At 39.9% G+C, this 25,984-nt stretch overlaps 1 protein-coding gene across 1 annotated transcript; it reads right to left on the reverse strand.

Annotated features, from left to right (window-relative positions):
• Positions 1–944: 944 nt before the first annotated feature.
• COQ3 (coenzyme Q3, methyltransferase) lies at positions 945–25,224 on the reverse strand. The gene is made up of 7 exons (XM_002817179.5): positions 25,085–25,224; positions 14,715–14,841; positions 11,220–11,372; positions 8,809–8,908; positions 7,384–7,626; positions 2,896–3,055; positions 945–1,299 (listed from the first exon to the last, which is right to left on the reverse strand). Exons 1-7 carry the CDS (start codon positions 25,188–25,190, stop codon positions 1,079–1,081), a joined length of 1,110 nt encoding a protein of 369 aa, XP_002817225.3. The 5' UTR covers positions 25,191–25,224; the 3' UTR covers positions 945–1,078.
• Positions 25,225–25,984: the final 760 nt, after the last annotated feature.

Below are 25,984 nucleotides of genomic sequence, written 5' to 3' on the forward strand. Positions count from 1 at the left end.
GTAGAAAGGATTTTTTAAACACTCAGTTAAAAAATTTAGCTATAGCACATGGACACAGGGAGGGGAACATCACACACTGGGGCCTTTCAGGGAGCTGGGGGTAGGGGAGGGATAGCATTATGAGAAATACCTAATGTAGGTGACCGGTTGATGGGTGCAGCAAACCACCATGGCATGTGTATACCTAGGTAACAAAACTGCATGTTCTGCACATGTACCCCGGAACTTAAAGTATAAAAAAAAAAATGAGTTATGGGTCGGGCATGGTGGCTCATGCCTGTAATCCCAGCACTTTGGGAGGCTGAGGTGGGTGGATCACCTGAGGTCAGAAGTTTAAGACCAGCCTGGCCAACATGGCGAAACCCTGTCTGTACTAAAAATACAAAAATTAGCTGGGTGTGGTGGCTGGCACCTGTAATCCCAGCTACTCGTGAGGCTAAGGCAGGAGAATCGATTGAACTTGGGAGGCGGAGGTTTCAGTGAGCCTAGCTATGAGATAGCGCCACTGCGCTCCCACTTGGGGGCGACAGAGCAAGACTCTATCTCAAAAGAAATAAAAATAAAAATAAAAAATAGCAAAGCATGGTGGTGCATGCCTGTAGTCCCAGCTACTCAGAAGGCTGAGTTATGAAGATTGCTTCAGCCCTGGAGGTTGAGGCTGCAGTAAGCCATGATCATGCCACCACAATCCAGCCTGGGCAATAGAGTGAGACTCTATCTCAAAAACAAATTACGGCATATATATATATGTATACATGCAGAATATATATATATATTTTTTATGTATATATATATGTATTTTTTTGTATGATGAAATGAATATGCATACCCTAGTTATACAACAAAGGTTGAGGAACTTAAACTCCTAGATCACGCAATATCTTGACAAAACTTTTTGTTCATAGAATCACTTGAAAGTAGCTATTAGACGAAATAACAAAAACTTTTGTCCAAGGTTTTAGACCTTTTTATTGACCTTCTTTTCTTCATGATTCTCTCTCAAAAGATAAATTGTACATTTCTTGTATTTGAAAACATCAGATATCCAAGCCATATTACTACAGTCCTCAGAAACAATTCATTTCTTCAGCTCTTCATGCACAGCTGGATTGGTGCAGGCATTAGCTTGGAGCTCTTCTGTTTCTCCCTTTAAAACAAACTCAGCAGAGGTTGGGTGTTCCTGGACCCTGGATTTCACAGCATGAGCTGCATAGTTAAGGCTGGTATTTTCAGTCCAATGCCAGTAACCTGAGAAGGGGTTATAGAGCATTCCTACCACCGTTCGAACTGACAGACCATCTGAAAAAATCAGAAAGAGTAGATTTAATAAATATTTTCCTTCCAATTTCCAAGAGTTTCATACAACTCTCTGTATTAAAAATGCTGAGAGCACACTAAATTGATAGGAAAAGAAGAAAAAAAAAAGGATTCCTAACTTAATGGGCAAGCATACTTCGTAACTATGCACTAATCACAATTTACTGCAGAACTTCAGTAAGTCGCAGTTAGGACACATACTCCAAAGCAGTCTGCCTGGATTCAAATCCCAGCTCAGGTGCCTATTATATGGTGACCATGGGCAGGCCACTTAACTTTATAAATCTCAGTTTTCTTAACAGGTACAGAACTTGTATCATAGAACTGTTAGAATTAGTTGAGGTATATGTGTAAACTAGCACAATGCTTGGAGTTTGGTAAGTACTCAATAAATGTTAGCTGTTATTAAAAAATATGTGCCAACAGGAGATCGTCCCCATAACGCATCTTTAAAACATTTTTTTCCTACTTTATTTTCTTTCTTTCTTTTTTCTTTACTTTTTCTTTTTTTGTGTGTGAGACAGAGTTTCACTCTGTTGCCCAGGCTGGAGTGCAGTGGCACAATCTCGACTCACTGCAACCTCCATCTCCTGATTTCAAGTGATTCTCCTGCCTCAGACTCTCAAGTAGCTGGGATTACAGGCATGTGCCACCACACCTGGCTAATTTTTGTATTTTTAGTAGAGAAGGGGTTTCACCACATTGGCCAGGCTGGTCTCAAACTCCTGACCTCAAATAATCTGCCTGCCTCAGCCTCCCAAAATGCTGGGATTAGAGGCATGAGCCACTGCGTGGCCTTACTTTATTTTCAACAAAGTTACTCACAGAAATCTTTAGAATTTACTACATTGCTATGTACTGATAATATTCCAAGTAAAATCAAGTCTACTGATAGACTTATATGAAAAAAAAAAAGCATTAGAAATATACGAGTCTAAGTACTCAACAGGAATACCAAATGCCAAATAAATGAACTGACAAGCACTATTACTTGACCGGAATTCATCACATAAATCGAGAGCTCACTCTGTGTAAAGCAGAGCTAGGCATTGTAGAGAGTACAAAAAGGAGACATAGTCTTGCCTTCAAGTAGCTTACAGGCCATAAAAGGATGAAAAAAAACACCAAAATAACTGTAAAGTCATGCTGTAAGTCATATAAAATACATAAAAAGTGATACTGAAGTTCAAAATATATGTAACTGTGGTAGAATCAGGAAAAATAATATGTAAGATAAGCTGATAGAAGCAGGGCTCAAGAGGGCAGACTGAGAATGTGTAAATAACAGACACTTGTATCTCTTTCTTAAACAAGTAAGGACTAAATAGCCAAAAAGTATTCATTGATCATCTGTTATCTGCTTGGCCCTGGGTTAGGTGGCGACAGGTAAAAGAGAAGTGATATCTACTACTTAATCCTAACTTCAATGAGTTTATGACCTAGTTGAGGAGATAAAACCAACATTCAAAAACATAGTGGCCTATTTTATTAAGTGCTAGGCTAAGTGCGTAATAATTACTGGCATATTAAAAGTTCAGCTAGGCCTGGAAAATTGGAAAAAATTCTCTTAATACTTACTTGATTCCAGAATGCTCTCTAGTGTTTCAGGTGAAACAAACTTCTCCCATGTATGAGTACCTTTTGGTACAATACCTGCAATTTGCTCTGAAAAAACAATTCCCAAGGCATAGGAAAGTTGTGTTTTGTTGATTGTAGTAATGAATAAAGAACCACCAGGCTAAAAGAAATGAAATTATATAGAAGTAAAATGTAAAAGGTTAAGTGTATCAGTTAAGTAAAAGCTAAGTTCCCCCTCCCTCCTCCTTTCTTCCAAATAATCTGAGTGCCGTTAAAATATATATGTATGCATAAAATATAATTCACCAAAATAGCATTTTTTTTTCTCTTGGGAAATTCACCATAAAAGGCATTTGAGATGTACTCAGTGAGTATATACAACAGTGCTTACAACTCTTAAGATCATATATAATTATGATTTATATTTATATATTCTTTTGTACATATCAAACACTTTACAATAAAAATGAGATCAGGCTGCTCTTCCTTGTTACATGTCCACATTCACATTCTAACATATGTCAAAATGGTTTTCATTGTAAGGGCTGAGCCTGTCTTAACTCGTTTGTTACAGCACAGAGCTATACATCTTGCGCAGGGAAGTACCACCAATAAGTGTTCTCTCACTGAAACATTAATGATTAGGTTTGAACATTTTTTGTTTTTATTTCATTTTTATAAAAAATATAAAGAGTGGCCAGCCGTGGTGACTTACAAACTGTATTCCCAGCACTTTGAGAGTCTAAGGCGGGCAGATCACTTGAGATCAGGAGTTTGAGACCAGCCTGGCCAACATGGCGAAACCCCCGTCTCTACTAAAAATATAAAAATTAGCTGCGTATGGTGGTGAGTGCCTGTATTCCCAGCTACTCAGGAGGCTGAGGCAGGAGAATCACTTGAACACACGAGGTGGAGGTTGCAGTGATATATATTTATATAAAGAGAACAACATGAGCACTGGGATGAATGCAAAGGATTTATAGGACTATTCAGTGTGCCAGTTTATTTTATCTTTGAGACAGAGTCTTGCTCTGTCGCCCAGGGTAGAGCGCAGTGGCACGATCTCAGCTTACTGCAACCTCCACCTCCTGGGTTCAAGCGATTCTCCTGCCTCAGCCTCCCAAGTAGCTGGGATTACAGGTGCCTGCCACCACGCCCGGCTAATGTTTGTATTTTTAGTAGAGACGGGTTTCACCATCTTGGTCAGGCTGGTCTCAAACTCCTGACCTCGTGATCCACCTGCCTCGGCCTCCCAAAGTGCTGGGATTATAGGCGTGAGCCCCTGCACCTGGCCTCGGTCTGTCATTTTATAGTAAATATATTTATGGTGTTTCCTATATTGTCTCACAAATGGCAAGGATATTAATGTCCCCTCTCTCTTTTATACATTCTCATTAGCCTGATGAGGAAAAAATGCCAAAGATTCCCTCCAAAATAATCATATTACTATAGACATATAGAAAGAAAGCGAGAAAGAAAGGGGAGTTAGGAGAAAGAGATAATGTATCTTAGATACCACTCTATGCCAAAAATAAAAAAGACAAGAGAGGGCCCTGAAATATTGGAGTATGCCTTTAAATTAAACAAAAATATCATACACTATATTATCACACATTTTAACTTTCCTCTGTAAAGCTCTAGTATTCTAAAATATCTTTTTTTCCCTTTAATGGCATGATCACAGCTCATTGCAACTTCAAACTCTAAAATATCTCAAGAATCACTTCTAGGCCAGGCATGGTGGCTCATGCCTATAATTCTAGTGCTGAGGCAGGAGGATTGCTTGAGACCAGGAGTTCAAGACAAGCCTGGTCAACATAGTGAGAACCCCATCTCTACAAAAAATTTATTTAAAAAAACTGTCAGGCATGGTGCTGAGCACCTGTAGACATAGCTACTTGGGAGGCTGAAGTGAGAGGATCACTTGGGCCCAAGAGTTTGAGGTTTTAGTGAGCTATGATGGTGCCACTGCACTCCAGCCTGGGTGACAGAGGAAGACCCTGTCTCTGAAAAAAAAAAAAAAAATGTCACTTATGAATAGCTAATCTGTGTTCTACATACTCGTACTTTAAGGAAATGGTAGTAAGCAATAGTCATTTTTAAAACATAGGCTTTCCATTAAAGCAAAAATTAGTTTTCAACCCTACAATGCCAGCATCCCCCATATGTGTCAAAGAACCTCCATTCACACACACTGACATATAAAACAAGAATTAACAATCAATTAAGAAGTTTTATTTGGAAAATAAGAGATAAGCCTAGTAAAACTCTACTTAAGAGGAAACAAGGGCTAGGCACAGTAGCTCACACCTGTAATCCTAGCACTTTGGGAGGCTAAAGTGGCAGGATCCCTTGAGCCCAGGATTTTGAGACCAGCCTGGGCAACAAAGGGAGATCCTGTCTCTACAAAAAAGTAAAATATAAAATTAAAAATTAAAATTAGCTAGACATGGTGGCATGCACCTGTGGTCCCAGCTACTTGGGAGGCTGAGATGGGAGCACGGCTTGAGCCCAGGAAATGGCTGCAGTGAGCCGTGATCTTGCCAGTACACTCTAGCCTGGGTGACAGAGTAAGACCTTGTCAAGAAAAAAAGAGGAAACACCAAGAAACTGTCACAGATTAAAGAAGACTAAGGAGAAATGACAACTAAATACATGTACAAGTCTGGTTTGGATCCTGTAACAGCAAACTGACATTAGCAAAAAAAAAATTAATAAAATTTAACAAGCTCTGTAGTGCAGTTAGTAAGTATAATGCTGATGTTAATTTCTTAGTTTTGAGAACTGTACCATGTATAGGGCTAAAACTATAGGGCACAGAATTGAAATAGGCAACCCCTTTCAGGGTATGCAAGTGCAGGGTCAGCACCTGAGAGGGGCTGTCTCCTGCAATTTTGTGCCCTAGGTGTCTCACTTGACTCATCCTAGTTCGTACCCTTATGATGTGAGACGTTAACCTAAGGGGAAGACAGGTGAAAGGCACACTGTACTATCTTTGCAATTTTGCTATAAATTTAAAATTACTTAAAATTTCGATAAGAGCTAAGCATTTCATTCTTTTAGCTTTTGACCTTAGGATGTCACCTCCTAAATATGTGAACGACAGAGTCAGTATAGTAATAATAATAATACTTTAGGGGTATTTATTAAAAGAAAATTTACAGCCACATTCAGAGAACAAAGTCTGTTGTAAATTATACTATATAAGCATAGTAAGTAATGGAGAGAACCAAACTTGGAGTCAAATGGTCTGGCCTTAAGCCCCACTTAAATGCCTAGTGACCTCTGACATCTCATAAATCCTGAGTCCTCGTAGGTGAAAGGATGTGATAACAATACCTGCCTTTCCTTCCTCACCTAGTTGTAGGTAAGATCAACTGAGATCATATTTATGAAATATTCTTTTATAAGCTGAAAACTATTATGCATTTACCATGTACAGAATTACTTGTTATTTAATTAAACTTATGCTAATAATTATTTTTATTGATGTTTAAGTATTCATCCAAATCAATTTTTTTTTTTTTTTTTTTTTTTGAGACAGTTTCGCTCTTGTTGCCCAGGCACGATCTCGGCTCACTGCAACCTCTGCCTCCCGGGTTCAAGCAATTCTCCTGCCTCACCCTCCCGAATAGCTGGGATTACAGGCATGCGCCACCACGCCCAGCTAATTTGTATTTTTAGTAGAGATGGGGTTTCTCCATGTTGGTCAGGCTGGTCTCAAACTCCCAACCTCAGGTGATCCACCCGCCTCCGCCTCCCAAAGTGCTGGGATTACAGGTGTGAGCCACTGTGCCTGGCCTCAAATCAATGTCTTATAATTGTCATTCAATATCTATTAAGTATTTAATCCCAACTGCACCAATGGAAAAATACTGCTATAAGTGTATGGTTTTCCAGTGTTCAGCACCAATATTTTTCTTTTCTTTTCTTTTCTTTTTTTTTTTTTTGAGACAGGGTCTCACTCTGTTGCCCAGGCTGGAGTGCAGTGACACGATCTCGCCTCACTGCAACCTCCACCTCCAAGGTTCAAGCAATTCTTGTGCCTCAGTCTCCTGAGTATCTGGAATTATAGGCACGAACCACCATGTCCAGCTAATTTTTTCTATTTTTAGTAGAGATGGGGTTTCACCATGTTACCCAGGCTAATCTCCAACTCCTGGCCTCAAGTGATCTGCCCACCTTGGCATCCCAAAGTGCTGGGATTACAGGCATAAGCCACCATATCCAGCCAGCACCAACATTTTTCAAGATCCCTGGACATCCAAGATATTAACAGGACACAGGAAGACCTTGGTATTGAGGGCAAGCTGAGGAGTAGAAGAAATCTACAGCAGAGATGCTGTCCCCTTATCCAGGCTTCCTGGTTTCTTCTCTACTATACCTTGCCTGCTGGACTGCTAATGCATTACGGACCATTTTGTTGCTATAGATATATATACACACACTCAGAAGAAGAAACCAAGACGTAAACTCCATAAGCCTTACTTTTAACACTTGACAGCAGCACTGTAAAAATGTTTCTAGATCAATCACATGTTCTACAACTTCAGAAGCTACAACAGCATCAAATGTTTCTGCAGTCTCTTCCACAATCTCTTCCAGGGAACACACTGTGTACTCTATTCTCTTATCCAGGACGGGATCAAATGATTTATGGCATTGTGCTGTTTTAATGTTCTCATCCACAGGATCGATTCCAATAACTGAAGCCCCAAGCCGCCCTAGAGGCTAATGGCATTAAAAAAACCGTTACTCTCAGGAAGAAAATAGAACACATGTTAGCAATAAAAAGCTTATCAAAAATGAAACAAGATTAACCATGAGGTGATAAATACTGGACATCATTTATGGGTACGTGGAAATTCATATACCATTTTCTCTAGTTTTTACACATTTGAAATTTTCCATAATCAAACACTTAAAAGTTAAGAAGAACAATGAAAACAACAAAAAACTGATAAAAAACTACTTGAAGACAATGAAAAAAATTTTGTCTATGTACTCTAGATACACTTACTTGCACATAGTACAGTATTAACATATTTAAAGTGCAATAAATGTAACATTGAAAAAACAGCAATCATTTCTGAAATATTCAAATTTTCTAAAGAACAATCTTTTCTCAAAAGTTTTTTTCTCTGACTAGAAATGATTTTTCATAGCTAATTCTTCTCTCAGCTTTTGTATTTAGTCATTTCCCACGACATGCCCAAGTTTTTAAACACAGATTGGCCAGGCACGGTGGCTGCCTGTAACCCCAGCACTTTGGGAGGCAGAGGCGGGTGAATCACCTGAAGTCAGGAGTTCAAGACCAGCCTGGCCAACATGGTGAAACCCTGTCTCTACTAAAAATTAGCTGGGCATGGTGGCGGGAGCCCATAATCCCAGCTAGTAGGGAGGCTGAGGCAGGAGAACTGCTTGAACCTGGGAGGTGGAGGTTGCAGTGAGCTGAGATTGTGCCATTGCACTGTAGCCTGGGCAACAAGAGTGAAACTCTGTCTCAAAAAAAAAAAAAAAAAAAAGATTAAAATCAATATTATGGACTTTGTTTTGTGGCAGAGTCTCTCTCTGTTGTCCAGGCTGGAGTGCAGTGGTGCGATCTCAGCTCACTGCAACCTCTGCCTCCCGGGTTCAAGCGATTCTCCTGCCTCAGCCTCCTGAGTAGCTGGGATTACAGGTGCCCGCCACCACACCTGGCTAATTTTTGTATTTTTAGTAGAGACAGGGTTTCGCCATGTTGGTCAGGCTGGTCTCGATCTCCTGACCTCAGGTGATCCAACCACCCCGGCCTCCCAACATGCATTTCTTTTTTTAATGAATAATATTATTTGTTGAAAGAATAAATGAGGCACAAGTCTACTTCTTAATTTTTTTCCCCCAGTTAAAAATGGCAGCAAAGCTGTCACTTACTTCAGTTAACAGCCCACCACCACAGCCAACGTCAAGAATCTTCATCCCCAACAAAGGTTTTCCTGGCTGGTGATCAGGAATTGTTTTCAGAAGATTGTCCCTTTTTTAAAAAATTCAAAACATACCAAAACAAATAATTAATTTTATCAATGAAAAGTCACAAATATATGTAGTTTTCAAGGAAATATTAACCTCCATTTAAATAAATTATTTATATTTTTTGATAAATGGGTCTTTCAACATTGACATTTAATTTATAAAATATTTTCAATAATCAAAAGCAGGAGGCTTAAAGGTCTGAAATAATCTAGTAGCAATTATGACTTAATTATTGTTTTAGTAATAATATAAAGAAAAAATTTCAAAATAATCTAGATTAACCTAATTTCAATTGCTTGAGATATCACGACACGTTTTGGCTTTGCTGTCGATACTTGCCAGACCCATTTCATGTCAGCAGCAAATAGGTTATTTTATAGAGCTTAGAAAAAGCAGATGGGAGACCTATATTTTCAGAATTTGTCTATATTCCCTTCAAAATAAAATTTCTTTTAATCTTCTAAATGAGTGGTGTTTTCATGTATGAGCATGTAAACAGGCATCTAAATCAAGTAAACTTACTTCTAAGATAATCATGGTAATTACTTTACCTATACAAACATATGTATACAGACATATACACACAAGTATATATACACCTAACAGTATTGTAAACTAAACATATATATATATTTAGAGAGAGAGAGAGAGAGGACTATGTATAAATTTTAATTATACTTATATTAAAATAAATATTATTCATAATGAGGATATCTTAAGATATCTTCTATTGCCATTAAAGTTAATTGAATTCTAAGAATAACATGGATAGTGGTTAAGTAGATCATTTTGGAAAGTTATAACATACAGAAAAGACCCATTTCAAATGAAGTCGATCCATTCTTTAAATCGCAGCTAAAATGACCCCTTTATATCATAATTTAGATCATATCACTTTCCTTCGATGGGTTCTAATTATGCTCAAAATAAAATCTAAACTTTAACCATAGCTTGCACTGCCCTGGGTTATGTGTGATGTCTAGTTATGTGTGGTGTCTCAGTAGTTTGTATAGAGTAATTATGTGTTACGTGTGGTTTATGTGTGGTGTCTCAGTAGTTTGTATAGAGTAATTCTCAAACTTAGTATACATCAGAATCACATAAAAAGTTTGCTTAAAATGGAGTGCTGACCCCTCCCCAGAGCAGTAGGTCCCTGATGAGACGGGATAATTTGCATCTCTAATGAGTTCCTAGGTGAACTAATGTCACTGTCCAGGGCCTACACTTTGAGAACCAGTGTTCTAGCTTACAAGAATGACATTTCTGTTTTTCTTTGCTTTGCTTTGTCAGTGGTATTAAAGGATGTCAGTATTTCCCTTTTTGGTATACTAATTCTGGATGAACCAGCAAAAACCAACCAGGAAGTTCCTTGAGGGCAAAGTCTGAGTCAGATATTCTGTGTCTGTTACAGTGCTTTGCCCAAAATTGTTTGATGAATACATAAATGGACAGAGGAACAAATGAACAATTTCTTAAATGTAAGCCCTGATGAACTCTTGCCTTTCTTTAACTCCCACAGCAACCTATAAGTTCCCGAAGCACACAGATTATGTTTCATTCATCTTAGAGTCTTTTACAGTCTAGCCCCTGAGCTCTGTATGAGGTAAGTTCTCAAAAAAATTTGTTGAATCAAACTTTACCAGAACTGCCTAAGTCAATGACGCCACTGTAGGTCTGTAGTTATAAAATGGCCTTGGGCCAGGCACGGTAGCTCATGCCTGTAATCCCAGCACTTTGGGAGGCTGAGACGGGCAGATCACCTGAGGTCAGGAGCTTGAGATCAGCCTGGCCAACATAGTGAAACCCTGTCTCTACTAAAAATTAGCTGGGCATGGTGGCAGATGCCTGTAATCCCAACTACTCAGGAGGCTGACACAGGAGAATCGCTTGAACCCAGGAGGTGGAGGTTGGAGTGAGCCAAGATGGTGACATTGCACTCCCCTCTGGGAGACAAGAGCAAGACTACATCTCAAAAAAAAAAAAATAAATTAAATAAATAATAAAATAAATCAAATAAAATGGCCTTGATGCCATAAGACCCTAGTTTGCTTTTATAAGAACTTAATTATAATTAACTTGATAATGTACAAATAGGCTTCAAATTAAGCTATGAAAGCAGCCTAGACCTTGCATGATATTATTAAAAATTAATGGTTTCAAACAGTGGTAACTGAAAAGAATCTCCCTAATTTCCAAAGCAAACTTAATGTGCAGCATTTTTTAACTAGGTATAAACTAAGAAAAAAATGAATGTGAAATATGAATTCTTAAAAAGTTCCATTTAAAAAGACTTAGAGTTTCTGGAATGTTACCTAATAAATGGCACCCTCAGGTCATTCATGGAATGAAGAGGTGCATATACTCCTTGCTCATCCCACCATTTGTGAGCCAGGGCCAAGAAGGTTTTTACCTCACTGCTGTCGACAGTGGTTTGGGAAGTACTGTACAGTCTCGCCCAAGGGTACCTAAGAGGTGAAAACAAAGAACCAAGCAAATACTGCTGTTTTGAAGAAATGTTTAACATGGGATATATTATGTAGAAAGATAGTCTTATTTATAATTTATTATATTCTAAATCTGTATATTGCTCAATATTGATGCTTTAAAACCAAGTTTTCTTATAATCACACTGCTTATAAATACATATATTCACAGACGAAACAAAATTACTTTCCAAGTAAGTTTCAATTCAAAACAGAACTTTATAAAACTTAGCCTTCTGGGTCATATCTAATAATAATCACAATAATAATACTAATAGCTGGCTGGGCGCAGTGGCTCACATCTGTAATCCCAGCATTTTGGGAGGCCGAAAGGGGCAGATCAAGAGGTCAGGAGTTTGAGACCAGCCTGACCAACTTAGTGAAACCCTGTCTCTACTAAAAATACAAAAATTAGCTAGGCATGGTAGTGCATACCTCTAATCCCAGCTACTCAGGAGGCTGAGGCAGGAGAATCGCTTGAATCCGGGAGGTGGAGGTTGCAGTGAGCCGAGATTGAGCCACTGCACTCCAGCCTGGGCGACAGAGTGAGACTCTGTCTCAAAATAAATAAATAAATAATAATAATAGCTACCATTTATTGAGTACTTATTAAATTCCAGGTATTGTTTAAGAGCTCCACATATATTACCTCACTTAATCCTTCCCACAACTCTGCAAGGTGGGTATTATTATTATCCCTGTTTTACAGATAAGAAAAGGGAGGCTCAGAGAGATTAAGTAAATGGTGGAGCTGGGATTTGAACACAGGTGGCTCCATCTTCTCTGCTCCATTTCTGCTGCCATAATTCTAACCCAAGCACCCATCATCTCTTGCCTGAACTAGTGTCCTAGCCTTCTAACTGGTAGCTGTTTCCTACCTCATCCCTTTCCAATCTGTTCTCCATGATGCATCTAGAGTAATTGCTCCAAAATACAAATTTGATTGTTATTTTCCTGAATAAAATGCTTCCATATCTTCCCAGTGCCATTAGAAAAAAGACCAAAATCCTTAGCATAGTTTACAAAGTTCTGAATTATTTAGTGCCCAGTTTTCTCCCTTTCCAAACTCACTTCCTTCTATTCTCATCCTTCCCACTCCAACCACGTGTCCTTTTTCAGTTCTTTGGACTGGCCGTGCATGCTCTTTCCTCAGGCACTTCAAATAGGTTGTCCCCTCTGCCTGAAACATTCTTCCCACATGCTTCCTTTCGTCTCCCAAACACCTAATTAATTCCTTCTCATCCTTCAGATCTTAGTTTCAATGGAATGTTATCTAAGAATCTTCCCTGATCTGCTGCATGCGGTGGCTCACGTCTGTAATCCCAGCATTTTGGGAGGCTGAGGCAGGTGGACCACCTGAGGTCAGGAGTTCCAGATCAGCCTGGCCAACATGGTGAAACCCAGTCTCTACCAAAAATACAAAAATTAGCCAGGTGTGGTGGCAGGTGCCTATAATCTCAGCTACTTGGGAGGCTGAGGCACGAGAATTCCTTGAAGCAGGGAGGTGGAGGCTACAGTGAGCTGAGATCATGCCACTGCACTCCAGCCTAGGTGAAAGAGCAAGACTCCGTCTCAAAAAAAAAAAAAAAAAAAAAGAATCTTCCTTGATCCTCAAAACTGGGTCATGTTTGTTCCCCTCATCCCCCAACCCCCTATTTTAACTCCTATACCACTTTGTACTTCTTCATGGGGCTATGTGATTATCTGATCGATCATGTCTGTCTTCCACTAGACCACAAGCACTATGAAGGCAAGGCATGGACTGTCTTCCTTACCATTTTATTCTTAGTGACTAGTACAGTTCCTGGAAGCACTTGGCAAATGAATAATCTGAAGGAAAAAGCCCAGAAAAGTATATAATTTGCCTAAAATTTTATTTAATTAAATGGGATAAAACAGGAGTAAAGAGGAGTTAGATAGACACTATACTGACTTCCATGTAGAAGTATATAGTATAGAAAAATCCTTCAAAGGGCTGCTCAGGTAAAACATAGTAAGGATGTTAACTTAGAAAAGGTAATGCCATTCACATTTTTATTAAGTTTTTTTAGCCACATAACGATAGCATATTCTACATTCATTACTTTTTATTCTTTTAAGATTCAAATGTCATTCCTCTTTAATATTAATATTATCTTAGGAATATTAGCCCCCTTGTCCATGCTTAATGCAAAGCCTCAGTAATCAAGGACTAATTTACAATAGGTAACAGTAGGTGGTTGCTCATTTGACTAAGAATGATTTCATATAAACCCAAACTCAAAGGGGCTCATTTACAAGGAGGAACAAGCACTTAGAAAACAGAGTTCAAGGCTGGGCGTGGTGGCTCATGCCTGTAATCCCAGCACTTTGGGAGGCTGAGGCGGGTGGATCACCTGAGATCAGGAGTTCAAGACCAGCCTAGCCAACATGGTGAAACGCCTTCTCTACTAAAAATACAAAATTAGCCGGGTGTGGTGGCGCATGCCTGTAATCCCAGCTACTCAGGAGGCTGAGGCAGGAGAATTGCTTGAACCTGGAAGGCAGAAGTTGCAGTGAGCCGAGATCGTGCCTTTGCACTCCAGCCTGGGCAACAAGAGCGAAACTCTGTCACCAAAAAAAAAAAAATTAGCTGGCTGTGGTGGCGGGCGCCTGTAATCCCAATGACTCAGGAGGCTCAGGCAGGAGAATCGCTTGAACCCGGGAGGAGGAGGTTGCAGTGAGCCAAGATTGCACCATTGTACTCCAGCCTGGGCAACAGAAGTGAAACTCCACCTCAAAACAACAACAACAACAAAAAATAGAGTTCAAGTATTAATGCTATGCAATATTTTCACAAGGTTAAAAGTTGGCTTATAAAATACAAATACAGAAAGATATTACTTTCATTCAATTTTGCTACCTTAGCCACCTTATCATATTTATGCAGCACCCAAATCACTTATGATTTCTAAAAATGTTAAAATATTGTATTAGGTATTATAAGTAATATTTATGATTTTAAGCACTGCATTGTTTCTGTCTTGTCATAAGGACATTATGAGGAAATAAAAATTCTTCTCTAAGTAATAGCCTTATATTGAAAACAAAAGCTATCTCTGAATCTGAATGAAGGTTATTTATTGTCTATATACTGTATTATTCTATTACCATTTCTGTGGGTTTGAAACTCCCCAAATTTAAAAATTGTTAGACAATAAATTAGTTGAGACTACTTAAATAAACACAAGCTACTTTAATCAAGCCACATGAACTATTACATACTGACTGGGTTTATTAAAGATAATACTAAAAACCTATTACATATAATTACGTGAATATTTGCCACAATAATAATAAACTCACCTGAAACTCTTTATTCTGTTCAAACAGGAAAAGATCGACCTGTAGGATTTGAACCATATGGTTCTGTATTCATTGAAAACCCCTGATTTAATCTGTAGAGTCCAACTGAGCTGGTTCTTCACATAAACTGAAAAAAAAAATTAAATATCTAGAGAAAAGCATTGCACAGTAAGAATCCCTGATATGCATGTAATTGAAGATTCTATTTTATTTTATTATTTATTTTATTTTAGAGTCTTGCTCTCCCACCCAGGTTGGAGTGTAATGGCACAATCATGGCTCACTGTAGCCTCCACCTCCTGGGCTCAAGCAATCCTCCCGCCTCAGCTTCCCAAGTAGCTGGGACTACAGGCGCAGGCCACCAGGCCCAGCTCATTTTTGTTGTTATTGTTGTTGTTGAGATGGGGTCTCCCTATGTTGCTCAGGCTGGTCTGAAACTCCTGGGCTCAAGGGATACTCCTGTCTCAACCTCCTAAAGTGCTGGGATTTACTGGGCCTGGACAAAATTTTATTTTATATGGTAATACTATGTTACATTACAATTGATAAACAAAGGGTTTTTGTTTGTTTTTTACTTAATTTAACATTTTACCTAAAAAATAAAATAAAATAAAGGTCTTATATTCTGGTATCTAACTCTAACCCAGACATTTCTAAAATTGTAATTAGCCAAAACAAGTAATGCATATGTTTTTAAAGTTTTTCATGCCATTAGTTTTTACATCTACATTATGTACATAAAATGACAGGAATGATATTCAAATATAAAGTGTTATGTTTTAAACTAGGATAATATTAATTCTGAAATTATTTGTCAAAACTAGTTCAAATTCTGTCAGTTCCATATTAGCTACATGAAATGAATTTTTGCATATGCTCAATACCCTTTACAGAGGAAAAAAATGTATGTGTATATATAAAACCTAAAATAAACATTCACCCAGTCTATATGCTCAACTTACACAGGGGCCTGCTTTATGAGCCAGCAGCTGTGTTGCAGAACACTCAGTTGTTCAATAAACATTCAGACAAAGTAGACTTTAGAGCAAAGAAAGTACCAGAAACAAAGAAGGGCATTACATCACAATAAAAGGGATAATCCACCAAGAAGAAAAAGCAATACTAAATGTGTATGCACCAGCAAGGCGCAGTGGCTCACGATTGTAATCCCAGCACTTTGGGAGGCTGAGGCAAGCAGATCACCTGAGGTCATGAGTTCAAGACCGGCCTGGTCAACATGGTGAAACACTGTCTCTACTAAAAATACAAAAATTAGCCAGGCATGGTGGCGTGTGCCTGTAATCCCAGCTACCCAGGAGGCTGAGGCAGGAGAATCACTGGAACCCGGGAGGCAGAGGCTGCAGTGAGCTGAGATCGAGCCATTGTACTCCAGCCTGGGCGACAGAGCAAGACTGTCTCAAAAAACATGTGTACGTACCAAACAACAGAATTTCAAAACACATAAAGTAAAGACTCATAGAAATGAAATGAGAAATAAACAAATCCACAATTGTAAGTTGGAGACTTCAACACTCTTCTCTCAGTAGTTGATAGAACCACTGGATAGAAAACCAGCAGGGATAAAGAAGAACTGAACAAGACCATTATTCAATAAAATCTACTTAAAATGTGTGAAACACTTCCCCCAAACAACAAAATATACATTCTTTCAAGCATGCATGGAACATTCATAAAGATAGACCATATCCTGGGACACAAAACAAATCTTCATAACTTTAAGTGAAATCACACAAACTATAGTTTTGACTGTAATAAGATCAAATAAATAATAGAAAAATAATGGTAAAAAGCAAAACACTTGGAAATTAAACAACACACTTCTAAACAATTCATAAGTCAAAGACAAGTCTCAGGGATATTTTAAAAATTGAAGTAAATGAAAACAAATATACTACATATAAAAATCAGCAGATATAGCTAAAGGAGCACTGAGAGTGCAATTTATATCACTGAAATAATCATATTGAAAAGGAAGAAAGGGCCAGGAATGGTGGCCCACACCTGTAATCCCAGCACTTTGGGCACTTTGGGAGGCCGAGGCAGGCAGATCACATGAGATCAGGAGTTCGAGACCAGCCTGGCCAACATGGTAAAACCCTGTCTCTACTAAAAATACAAAAATTAGCTGGGGATGGTGGTACACACCTGTAGTCCCAGCTACCCGGGAGGCTGAGGCAGAAGAATCGCCTGAACCTGGGAGACGGAGGTTGCAGTGAGCCAAGATTGCGCCACTGCACTCCAACCTGGGTAACGGAGCAAGACTCTGTCTCAAAAAAAAAAAAAAAAAGAAAGAAAGAAAAGAAAAGAAAAAACAAAAGGAAGAAAGGCCTCGAATCAACAATCTAAGTTTCCACCTCAAGAACTAGAAAAAGGTGAGCAAAATAAACACAAAGCAAGCAAGCAGAAATCAGAAAATGATAAAAAATAGAAATCAGCCGGGTGAGGTGGCTCACATCTGTAAACCCAGAGCTTTGGGAGGCCAAGGCAAGTGGATCACTTGAGGTCAGGAGTTTGAGACCAGGCTGGTCAACATGATAGAAGCCTATCTCTGCTAAAAATACAAAAATTAGCCAGGCATGGTGGCACATGCCTGTAATCCCAGCAACTCTGGAGGCTGAGGCACAAGAATCGCTTGAACCTGGGAGGCAGAGGTTGCAGTGAGCCGAGATGGCGCCTCTGCACTCCAGCCTGGGTGACAGAGTGAGACTCTGTCTCAAAAAATGAATAAATAAATAAATAAAAATGAAAATCAATGACATTGTAAACGAAACAAAGCCGGAGAAAATACATCAAACCTCAAGTTAATTCACTGCAAAAATCAATAAAATTGATAAGCCTCTAGCAAGGCTGACAAAGAAAAGATGTAAATCACCAATATCAAGAAATAAAGAAAGGATATCACTATAGATCTGACAGACATTAAAAGGTTGATAAGGGAATACTACACATAACTCTACACTCAGAAATTCTACAATTTAGACAAAATGGACTAATTCCATAAAAACCACAAACTACCAAAATTCATATAGAGAGCCTGAATAACTGATAACTACTAAAGAAATTGGATTCATAGTTAGAAGCCTGAAAAACAAATCTCCAGTCTCGGATGGCTTCGCTGGTGAATTCTACCAAACACTTAAAGAGATAACAACCAATTCTACTTAATCTCTTAAAAAAATAGAAGGGTGAGGAATACTTCCCAGGCCATTTTATGAAGCCAACATTACTCTGATACAAAAATCAAGGAGTACAGCAAAGACTACAGACCAATTCCTCTCAGAACAGACACAAAAATTCTTAGCAAATATTACGACAATATAATTCAGCAACATATAAATAGAACAATACAGCACAACCAAGTGAGATTCATTCTAGGTATGCAACACTAGTTCAACGTTAAAAAGCAGTTAATATAATCGACCATATTAACAATAAAAAAGAGAAACACACCAGGCAGGATGGCTCACACCTGTAGTTCCAGCACTTTGGGAGGCTGAAGAGTCAAGATTGTTTGAGCCCAGGAGTTCGAGACAAGTCTGGGCAACATAATGAGACCCTATCTCTGCAGAAAAACTTAAAAAATTAGCCAGGTATAGTGGTGTGCACCCATGGTCCTTGCTACTGAGGGGATTGAGATGGGAGGACTGTTTGAGCCTGAGAGGTAGAGGCTGCAGTGAGCCATGATGGCACCACTGCACTCCAGCCTAGGGTACAGAGCAACACTGTCTCAAAAAACAAACAAATGAAAACCAAAAACCAAAACAAAACAAATACCAAACATAATCATGTTGACTGATACAGACAAAGCATTTAACAAAATCCATATCCATTATGATTAAAAACTTTTGGCAAACTAAGAATGAAAGGGAAATTATTTTACAAAACAGCTATAAAAACCTATAGCTCACATAGTACTTAATGATGAAAGACTAAGCCCTCTCCCCCTAAAATCAGAAACAAGGTAAACACATCCATTCTCACTACTCTTATTCAACATAGTACTGAAAGTCTTATTCAGTGCAATGAGGCAAGAAAAGGAAATAAAAGGTATATAGAATGTTAAGAAAGAAATTAAACTGTCCCTATTGCCTATGTAGAAAATACCAAGAAATCTTTAAAAAGCTCCTGGAACTAATAAGTGAATTCAGAAAGGTCAAAGATTACAGGCCACACAGTGGCTCACACCTGTAATCCCAGCACTTTGGGAGGCCAAGGTGGGTGGATCACCTGAGGTTGGGAGTTCGAGACCAGCCTGACCAACATGGAGAAAGCCTGTCTCTACTAAAAATACAAAATTAGCCGGGCATAGTGGCACATGCCTGTAATCCCAGCTACTCGGGAGGCTGAGGCAGGAGAATTGCTTGAACCCAGGAGGCAGAGGTTGTGGTGAGCAGAGGTCGCACCATTGCACTCCAGCCTGGGCAACAAAAGCGAAACTCCATCTCCAAAAAAATAAAATAAAATAAAATTAAAAAAGAAAGTCAAAGATTACAAGGCAACACAAAAAAGTCAGTCTTGTTTCTATATATTAACAATGAACAAGTGGAAGGCAAAATTCAAAATGTAAAATGCTTTATCATTTTAAATCATTCCAAAAAAAATTTCATTGTTGCATAAATCTAACAAAAACATGTACAGAATCTATATGCTTAAAATTACACAACACTGATGAAAGAAATCAAAGAATAAACGTGAGACATATTGGAAAATTCAACATAGTAAAAACATCAGTTCTCCCCAAATTGACCTATACATTTAATACAATTCCTATCAAAATCTCAGTAGCCTTTTTTTTTTGATAGACACAGACATGCTGATTTTTAAATTTATATGGAAAGGCAAAATAGGCCTGGCGCGATGGCTCATGCCTATAATCCCAGCACTTTGGGAGGTTGAGGCAGGTGGATCACTTGAAGTCAGGAGGTTGAGACTAGTCTGGCCAACATGGTGAAACCCCGTCTCTACTAAAAATAAAAAAATTAGCCAGGTGTGGTGGTGGGCTCCTGTAATACGAGCCACTCAGGAGGCTGAGGCAGGAGAATTGTTTGAACCCAGGAGGCAGAGGTTGCAGTGAGCCAAGATCGCACCATTACACTCCAGTATGGGTGACAAGAGCAAAACTCCATCTCAAAAGCTAAATAAGTAAATAAATAAAACACTAATGTATACACGCACACACACACGAGCACACACACACACACACACACACATCCTCACTCTCTCCCACAATGAGTGCATGTACAGGTGGCAAAAACCAAATAAGGTCTGTAGTGGAGTCAATTATCATTCTAAAGTTGATTTCCTGGCTTCAACAATGTACTATGGATGGTATCACCAAGGAACTGGGTGAATAGTGTATGGAAATTCTCTCTGTTTGTTTGGGGTTTTTGTTTTGTTTTGTTTTGTTTTTTGGGGGAATAGGGTCTCACTCTGTCGCCCAAATTGGACTGCAGAGGCATGATCTCAGCTCACTGCAATCTCCGCCTCCCAGTTTCAAGTGATTATCCCAGCTCAGCCTCCCAAGTAACTGGGACTACAGGTGCACACACCACCATGCCCAGCTAACTTTTTGTATTTTTAGTAGAGACAGGCTTTCGCCACGTTGGCCGGCCTGATCTCAAACTCCTGACCTCAAGTGATCCGCCCGCCTCGGCCTCCCAAAGTGTTGGGATTACAGCCATGAGCCACCACACCCAGCCTCTCTGTGCTATTTTTGCCACTTCTTGTGTCTTAAATTATTTCAAAATAAAAAATTTAAAAAATCAAAAAGTACAAAAGGGTACAGTACAAAGCATCTCTCCTACCCGACTGTAGCTATCTAGTTTCTCTCCCTACAAACAACCAATCTTACTAGATTTGTATGTAAGATTCCAGAGGCATTTTATACATATGCAATCATTTTAAAGTATCAGTTTCTCTCATTTTATATAAAATGTGGCAAAATACACTCATTCTTCTGAATGTTTCTCTTCACCTACCAACATATCTTGGAAATTATTTCATATTTTTTAAAAGGCTGTGTGATAATTCATTGTATGGCTATATTATTTATTTAAGCAGTTCCCCAAAAATGAGCATTTGGGTAATTATCAAAACTATGAGATTAGGGCTGGGTGTGGTGGCTCATGCCTATAATCCCAGCGGTTTGGGAGGCTGAGGTGGGCGGATCACTTGAGGTCAGGAATTTGAGATCAGGCTGGCCAACATGGCATTAGCCCGTCTCTACTAAAAATACAAAAATTAGTCGGGCGTGGTGGGGTGTGCCTGTAATCCCAGTTACTTGGGAGGCTGGGGCACAAGAATCACTTGAACCTGGGAGGTGGAGATTGCAGTGGGCGAGATCACGCCACTGCACTCCAGCCTGGGCGAAAGAGTGAGACTCTGTCGCAAAACAACAACAACAACTAGAGATTAAATTATGTAGGTTATTTCATTTCATATGTGTTTCAGAGTCCCTGTAGGTAAAATCTCAAGAATGATGTCAAAGGGTACGTGCATTTGTAAATCTGTAATTGCCACTAAATAGATGTTGAACCAATTTACAATCCTATCAGTAATCTATGAGAGTGTCTCGTGTTGGTTTTCCCACACTGTCACCCATACAATGTTAAACTTTTTTTTTTGAGACGGAGTCTTGCTCTGTTGCCCAGGCTGGAGTGCAGTGGCAAGATCTCAGCTCACTACAAGCTCCGCCTCCCGGGTTCACGCCATTATCCTGCCTCAGCCTCCCAAGTAGCTGGGACTACAGGTGCCCGCCACCACGCCTGGCTAATTTTTTGGATTTTTAGTAGAGACGGGTTTCACTGTGTTAGCCAGGATGGTCTCGATCTCCTGACCTCGTGATCCACCCGCCTCGGCCTCCCAAAGTGCTGGGACCACAGGCGTGAGCCACACACCCGGTCTTTGTTAAACATTTTTATGTTTGCTAATCAAATACGTGAAAATGGCATCTTAGTGTAGTTTTAATTAGTTTGTTTGTTTTTGTTTTTGAGACAGGGTCTCACTCTGTCACCCGGGCTGGACTGCAGTGGCACAATCTCCACTCACTACAACTTCCACCAAGGTCACCCAAGCGATCCTCCCACCTCAGCCTCTCGAGTAGCTGGGACTATAAACATGGGCCCCATGCCCAGCTAATGTAGTTTCAATTTATCATGAGTGAGGTTAAGCATCCTTTCTTATATTTAATGGTCATTTATATTTCACATCTTGTCTTTTTGTAGTCTCTGCATACTTTTCTCCTGAGCTTAAGTTTATTCGGTTTTATTTTTTAATCAGCCCTTCACAGTCCATCCCAAACCCATTACAATGTTTTTTTTTAATAAAGTTCATGTGTCTAGGCTTTTGCTCATTTTATTTATTTATTTATTTATTTTTGAGACAGGGTCTCACTGTGTTGCCCAGGCTGGAGTGCAGTGGTGGGTTCATGGCTCACTGTAGCTTCTACCTCCTGGGTTCCAGTAATCCTCGTACCTCAGCCTATCCAGTAGCGAGGTCCACAGAAGCACACCACCATGCCTGGCTAAATTTTGTATTTTTTTTTTTTGTAGAGACAGGGTTTTGCTATGTTGCCCAGGCTGGTTTCAAACTCCTGAGCTCAAGCGATCCACCTGCCTCGGCCTCCCAAAGTGCCGGGATTAAAGGTGCTCGGCCGGGCTTTTATTCATTTTATTTCCCTTTCCACCAACTCTATCTGGACTACCTTTTAAGACACAGTTCAAATATCACCTCCTGCATGACTTTAGGTAGATACATGAGATATTATTTAAGAATAAAGTTTAACTATGTAAACTGTGATACATAGATAAGGACATATAAGGTATTACTATTATGAAACTAAGCCTTAGAAATTTTAACAATATCTGCCTTCTACAGACAGACAACCCTTGATCTCTCTCTTACTTCCTCTATTTCTGGAAAATGAATCCCTAAGTCATCAGTATTGCTACAATTCTCAAGAGGTTTAAAAACCACCTTAGGCCAGACGCAGTGGCTCAACGCCTGTAATCCCACCACTTTGGGAGACCAAGGTGGGTGGCCCACTTGAGCCCAGGAGTTCAAAACCAGCCTGGACAATGTGGTGAAACCCCTTCTCTACTAAAAATATAAAAATTAGCCATGCATTGTGGTGCCTGCCTGTAGTCCCAGCTACTTGGGAGGCTGAGGTGGGAGGACCAATTGAGCCAGGGAGGCCAAGGCTGCGGTGAACTGTGGTCATGCCACTGCACTCTAACCTGGGATACAGAGCAAGACCTTTTCTCAAAAAAATAATTAATTAATCTAAAAAGTAAAAATAAAAACCACTCTACCACCTTACCACAACTGAAAGAGAGTAATTGAGTTTGTATTTAAACAGAATGCTACCAATTCCTTCTCTACCTTGAATCTGCGATCATCCTGGTATTTGAGATTTTAAAGGAATGGGAAAAGGTTTTTTTCATTTTTATTTATTGAAAAGTCATTTATTCAGCATCTACCAGGCACCATGCTGATGGTGAATAAAACAGGTGACAGACTTTTACCCTGCCAATACTTTATTTCCAGCAATCCTAATTTATTGTCTGGATTACTCTAAGGTCTTCCTGGGCCTAGACTTGCCTGACTCCATCCCACTTTCTATGTAGACAGCTGCTGCCAAGTGTTATTTCTTAAACATAAATCTGCTCATGTTGCTTCTTCAGTGATTTCCACTGTCCGCGGGATAGTCTACCTCAGGAGGTGTAAATGGCCTTTCATGAATGTGTCATGGCCAAAAAGGCCTCTTGCCTCATCCCTCGCCACCCCCTGCCTTTACCTCCTGCCCTCCACACTTTACTTTTCAAGGAACCTTGCAGTTTCTCACAAACTTTCTCACAGATTCTCAAGCTGGTCCTTTTCCCTCTCCAACTGTATTTTTTTTTTTTTTTTTTTTTTTTTTTTGAGACAGTCTCACTCTGTTGCTCAGGCTGGAGTGCAATGGCGTGATCTTGGCTTACTGCAACCTCTGCCTCCCAGGTTCAAGCGATTCTCCTGCCTCAGCCTCCCGAGTAGCTGGGATTACAGGCACCCGCCGCCACGCCCAGCTAATTTTGTATTTTTAGTAGATAGGGTTTCACCATGTTGGCCAGGCTGGCCTCAAACACTTGACCTCAAGTGAGCTGCCTGTCTCAGCCAACGGCTTCTAAAACTGGCCACCTCCTTCAAGATTTCTCTAAATATCCCATTCAAGAAGTTTCCTTGATCCCAAATATGGATTAAATGCTCCTTCTATGTTCACCCCTCAAACCTTGGAACTAGGTTTATTATATCTTTTCTAAATTTTTGATTATAAAAGACACATGTTTACTAAAAAAAGTTCAGAAAAAGAAAAGTATATAAAGGATAAAATGATAGAAAATCACCTACTCTACCACAGGCAATCACTGCAAAATTTCTCTATATATCTCCACCTATAAGTCCAAGTTCACTATACATACCGATTTGTAACTTTTTTTTTTTTTTTTTTGGCTCCTTCCAGGAAACAATTAAACTTTACTTTCTTAACACTATACCTTACTACTTTTCCATGTGGGTACAAATAGATTTAAATCATTTTTATTGGCCGTACTATTTTTCACTGTATGATAGTACCAACTAATAACCTTTATTAATGGGCGGTTAGATTCCCCATTTTTTTGTTCATTATATCCTGATCTTAGGTTTATCCTAACATTTTTAAAGAGATCCTTGTGGTGTCATTCGTTTTTAAATTCCCAGTGCTCATAACAGTGTCTGGCATACAGTATTTGTTAAGAGTTCCATGTAAAAATGAGCTTAAGTTTCTACTTAATACTGAGAGTTCGAAAATCAGACTGCTGTCTACAAGCACTGAGCAGTCCGTTATTTTCTTGATCTCATTTGCAAATGCAGTCTGTTGGATTAACCTATTAATCATAAAGTAGTACAGCTGCCCTAAATTCTTTCTGAAAAAACAGCAAGCTTTGTGCACACAAAACACAGATACAAAGCTGTGCATAACTACGAGGCGTGAGTTATTCCTGCCCTGGCAAAGGAAAGATGCATGACCTTCAGACTGCAGCACACGCAGAGCGGGTCGCCGGCTCCTGGGGCAAGGAGCTCAGCCACAAGAGACCCGCGGCCTGCGCTTTTCCAAACAAAACCACCGGTCCTGAGCTCTTTTCCCCGGCGTCCGCCAAGGGGACTATGCGAGGTTTACAACGGAGAGAGATGGGGCCAGGCCCAAGCCTTAGGTTTCGCGCTGACCCCTCGCGAGGTCCAGAGACAACCCACCGCCCCACCCCCAGCGCATGCGCAGAGACGCCAGCCCGCGCAATTGACTGCATGCAAGGGACCTCCGCGCACACACTCACCCGCCGAGGAAATTAGGGGACGCGCAGCTTTTGTATTCCGGCCTCCAGGCCCCAGCACTCTTAAAAACCAACCCCCGGAGGAGCCCAGCTTACGGCCACCCCACATAGCGACAAACGATCCCACCTCTTTTCCGGTCCCTCCCGAAAAAAGATCCCCAACATAAAGGTTCCGAGATCACTTTCGCCATCTGCAGCCGACTTTTTTTTTTTTCTTTTGCCGAGTCTGTTCTGTTGCCCAGGCTGGAGTACAGTCCCCATCTCGGATCACTGCAATCTCCGCCACCCGGGTTCAAGCGATTCTCCATGTTGGCTGCTCTCGAACTCCTGACCTCAGGTTATCCGCCCGCCTTGGCCTCCCAAAGTGCTGGGATTACAGGCGTGAGCCACCGCGCCCGGCCTGCAGCCGACTTTCATGATTGTATTGTTGAGTGTTATGTATGTATGGCTATACTTTCACGTTCATCTAGCAAATTGTACATGGAATGAAACTGTAAGACTTAGTTTTTACTATCTAACAACTTTGAAGATCCTTTATTTCTATAGGACCACCCCAAACCTCATGTTCGAAGTTGACCTCAATCAGGCCATTACTTCGTGCTGTGTCTTCTTTTATTGCCATGTAGCTCTATTTCACACTTAACAGATGTCTCTTCAAGGACTTTTATATTCCTGTAAGACACTGACCCTACTGCTAAGAATGCAAGAGTATGGGAGCACTTCTTCCTCAAGGGAAGAATTGTTTCCCCTTTCAAGGCACTCAAATATCAGATGGCCAGAAGGCCAAATATAAAACTTATTTTCTGCAAATGACTATTATCTTGTACAGGGTATATACATCATGTAGTAGGAGGCTTCTGTGGCTCAGTCTAGGCAAACTTCATTTAGAGCTAGGAACAGTGA

This window comes from Pongo abelii, chromosome 5 (assembly GCF_028885655.2).
Source record: "Pongo abelii isolate AG06213 chromosome 5, NHGRI_mPonAbe1-v2.0_pri, whole genome shotgun sequence".
Taxonomy (NCBI): Eukaryota; Metazoa; Chordata; class Mammalia; order Primates; family Hominidae; genus Pongo; species Pongo abelii.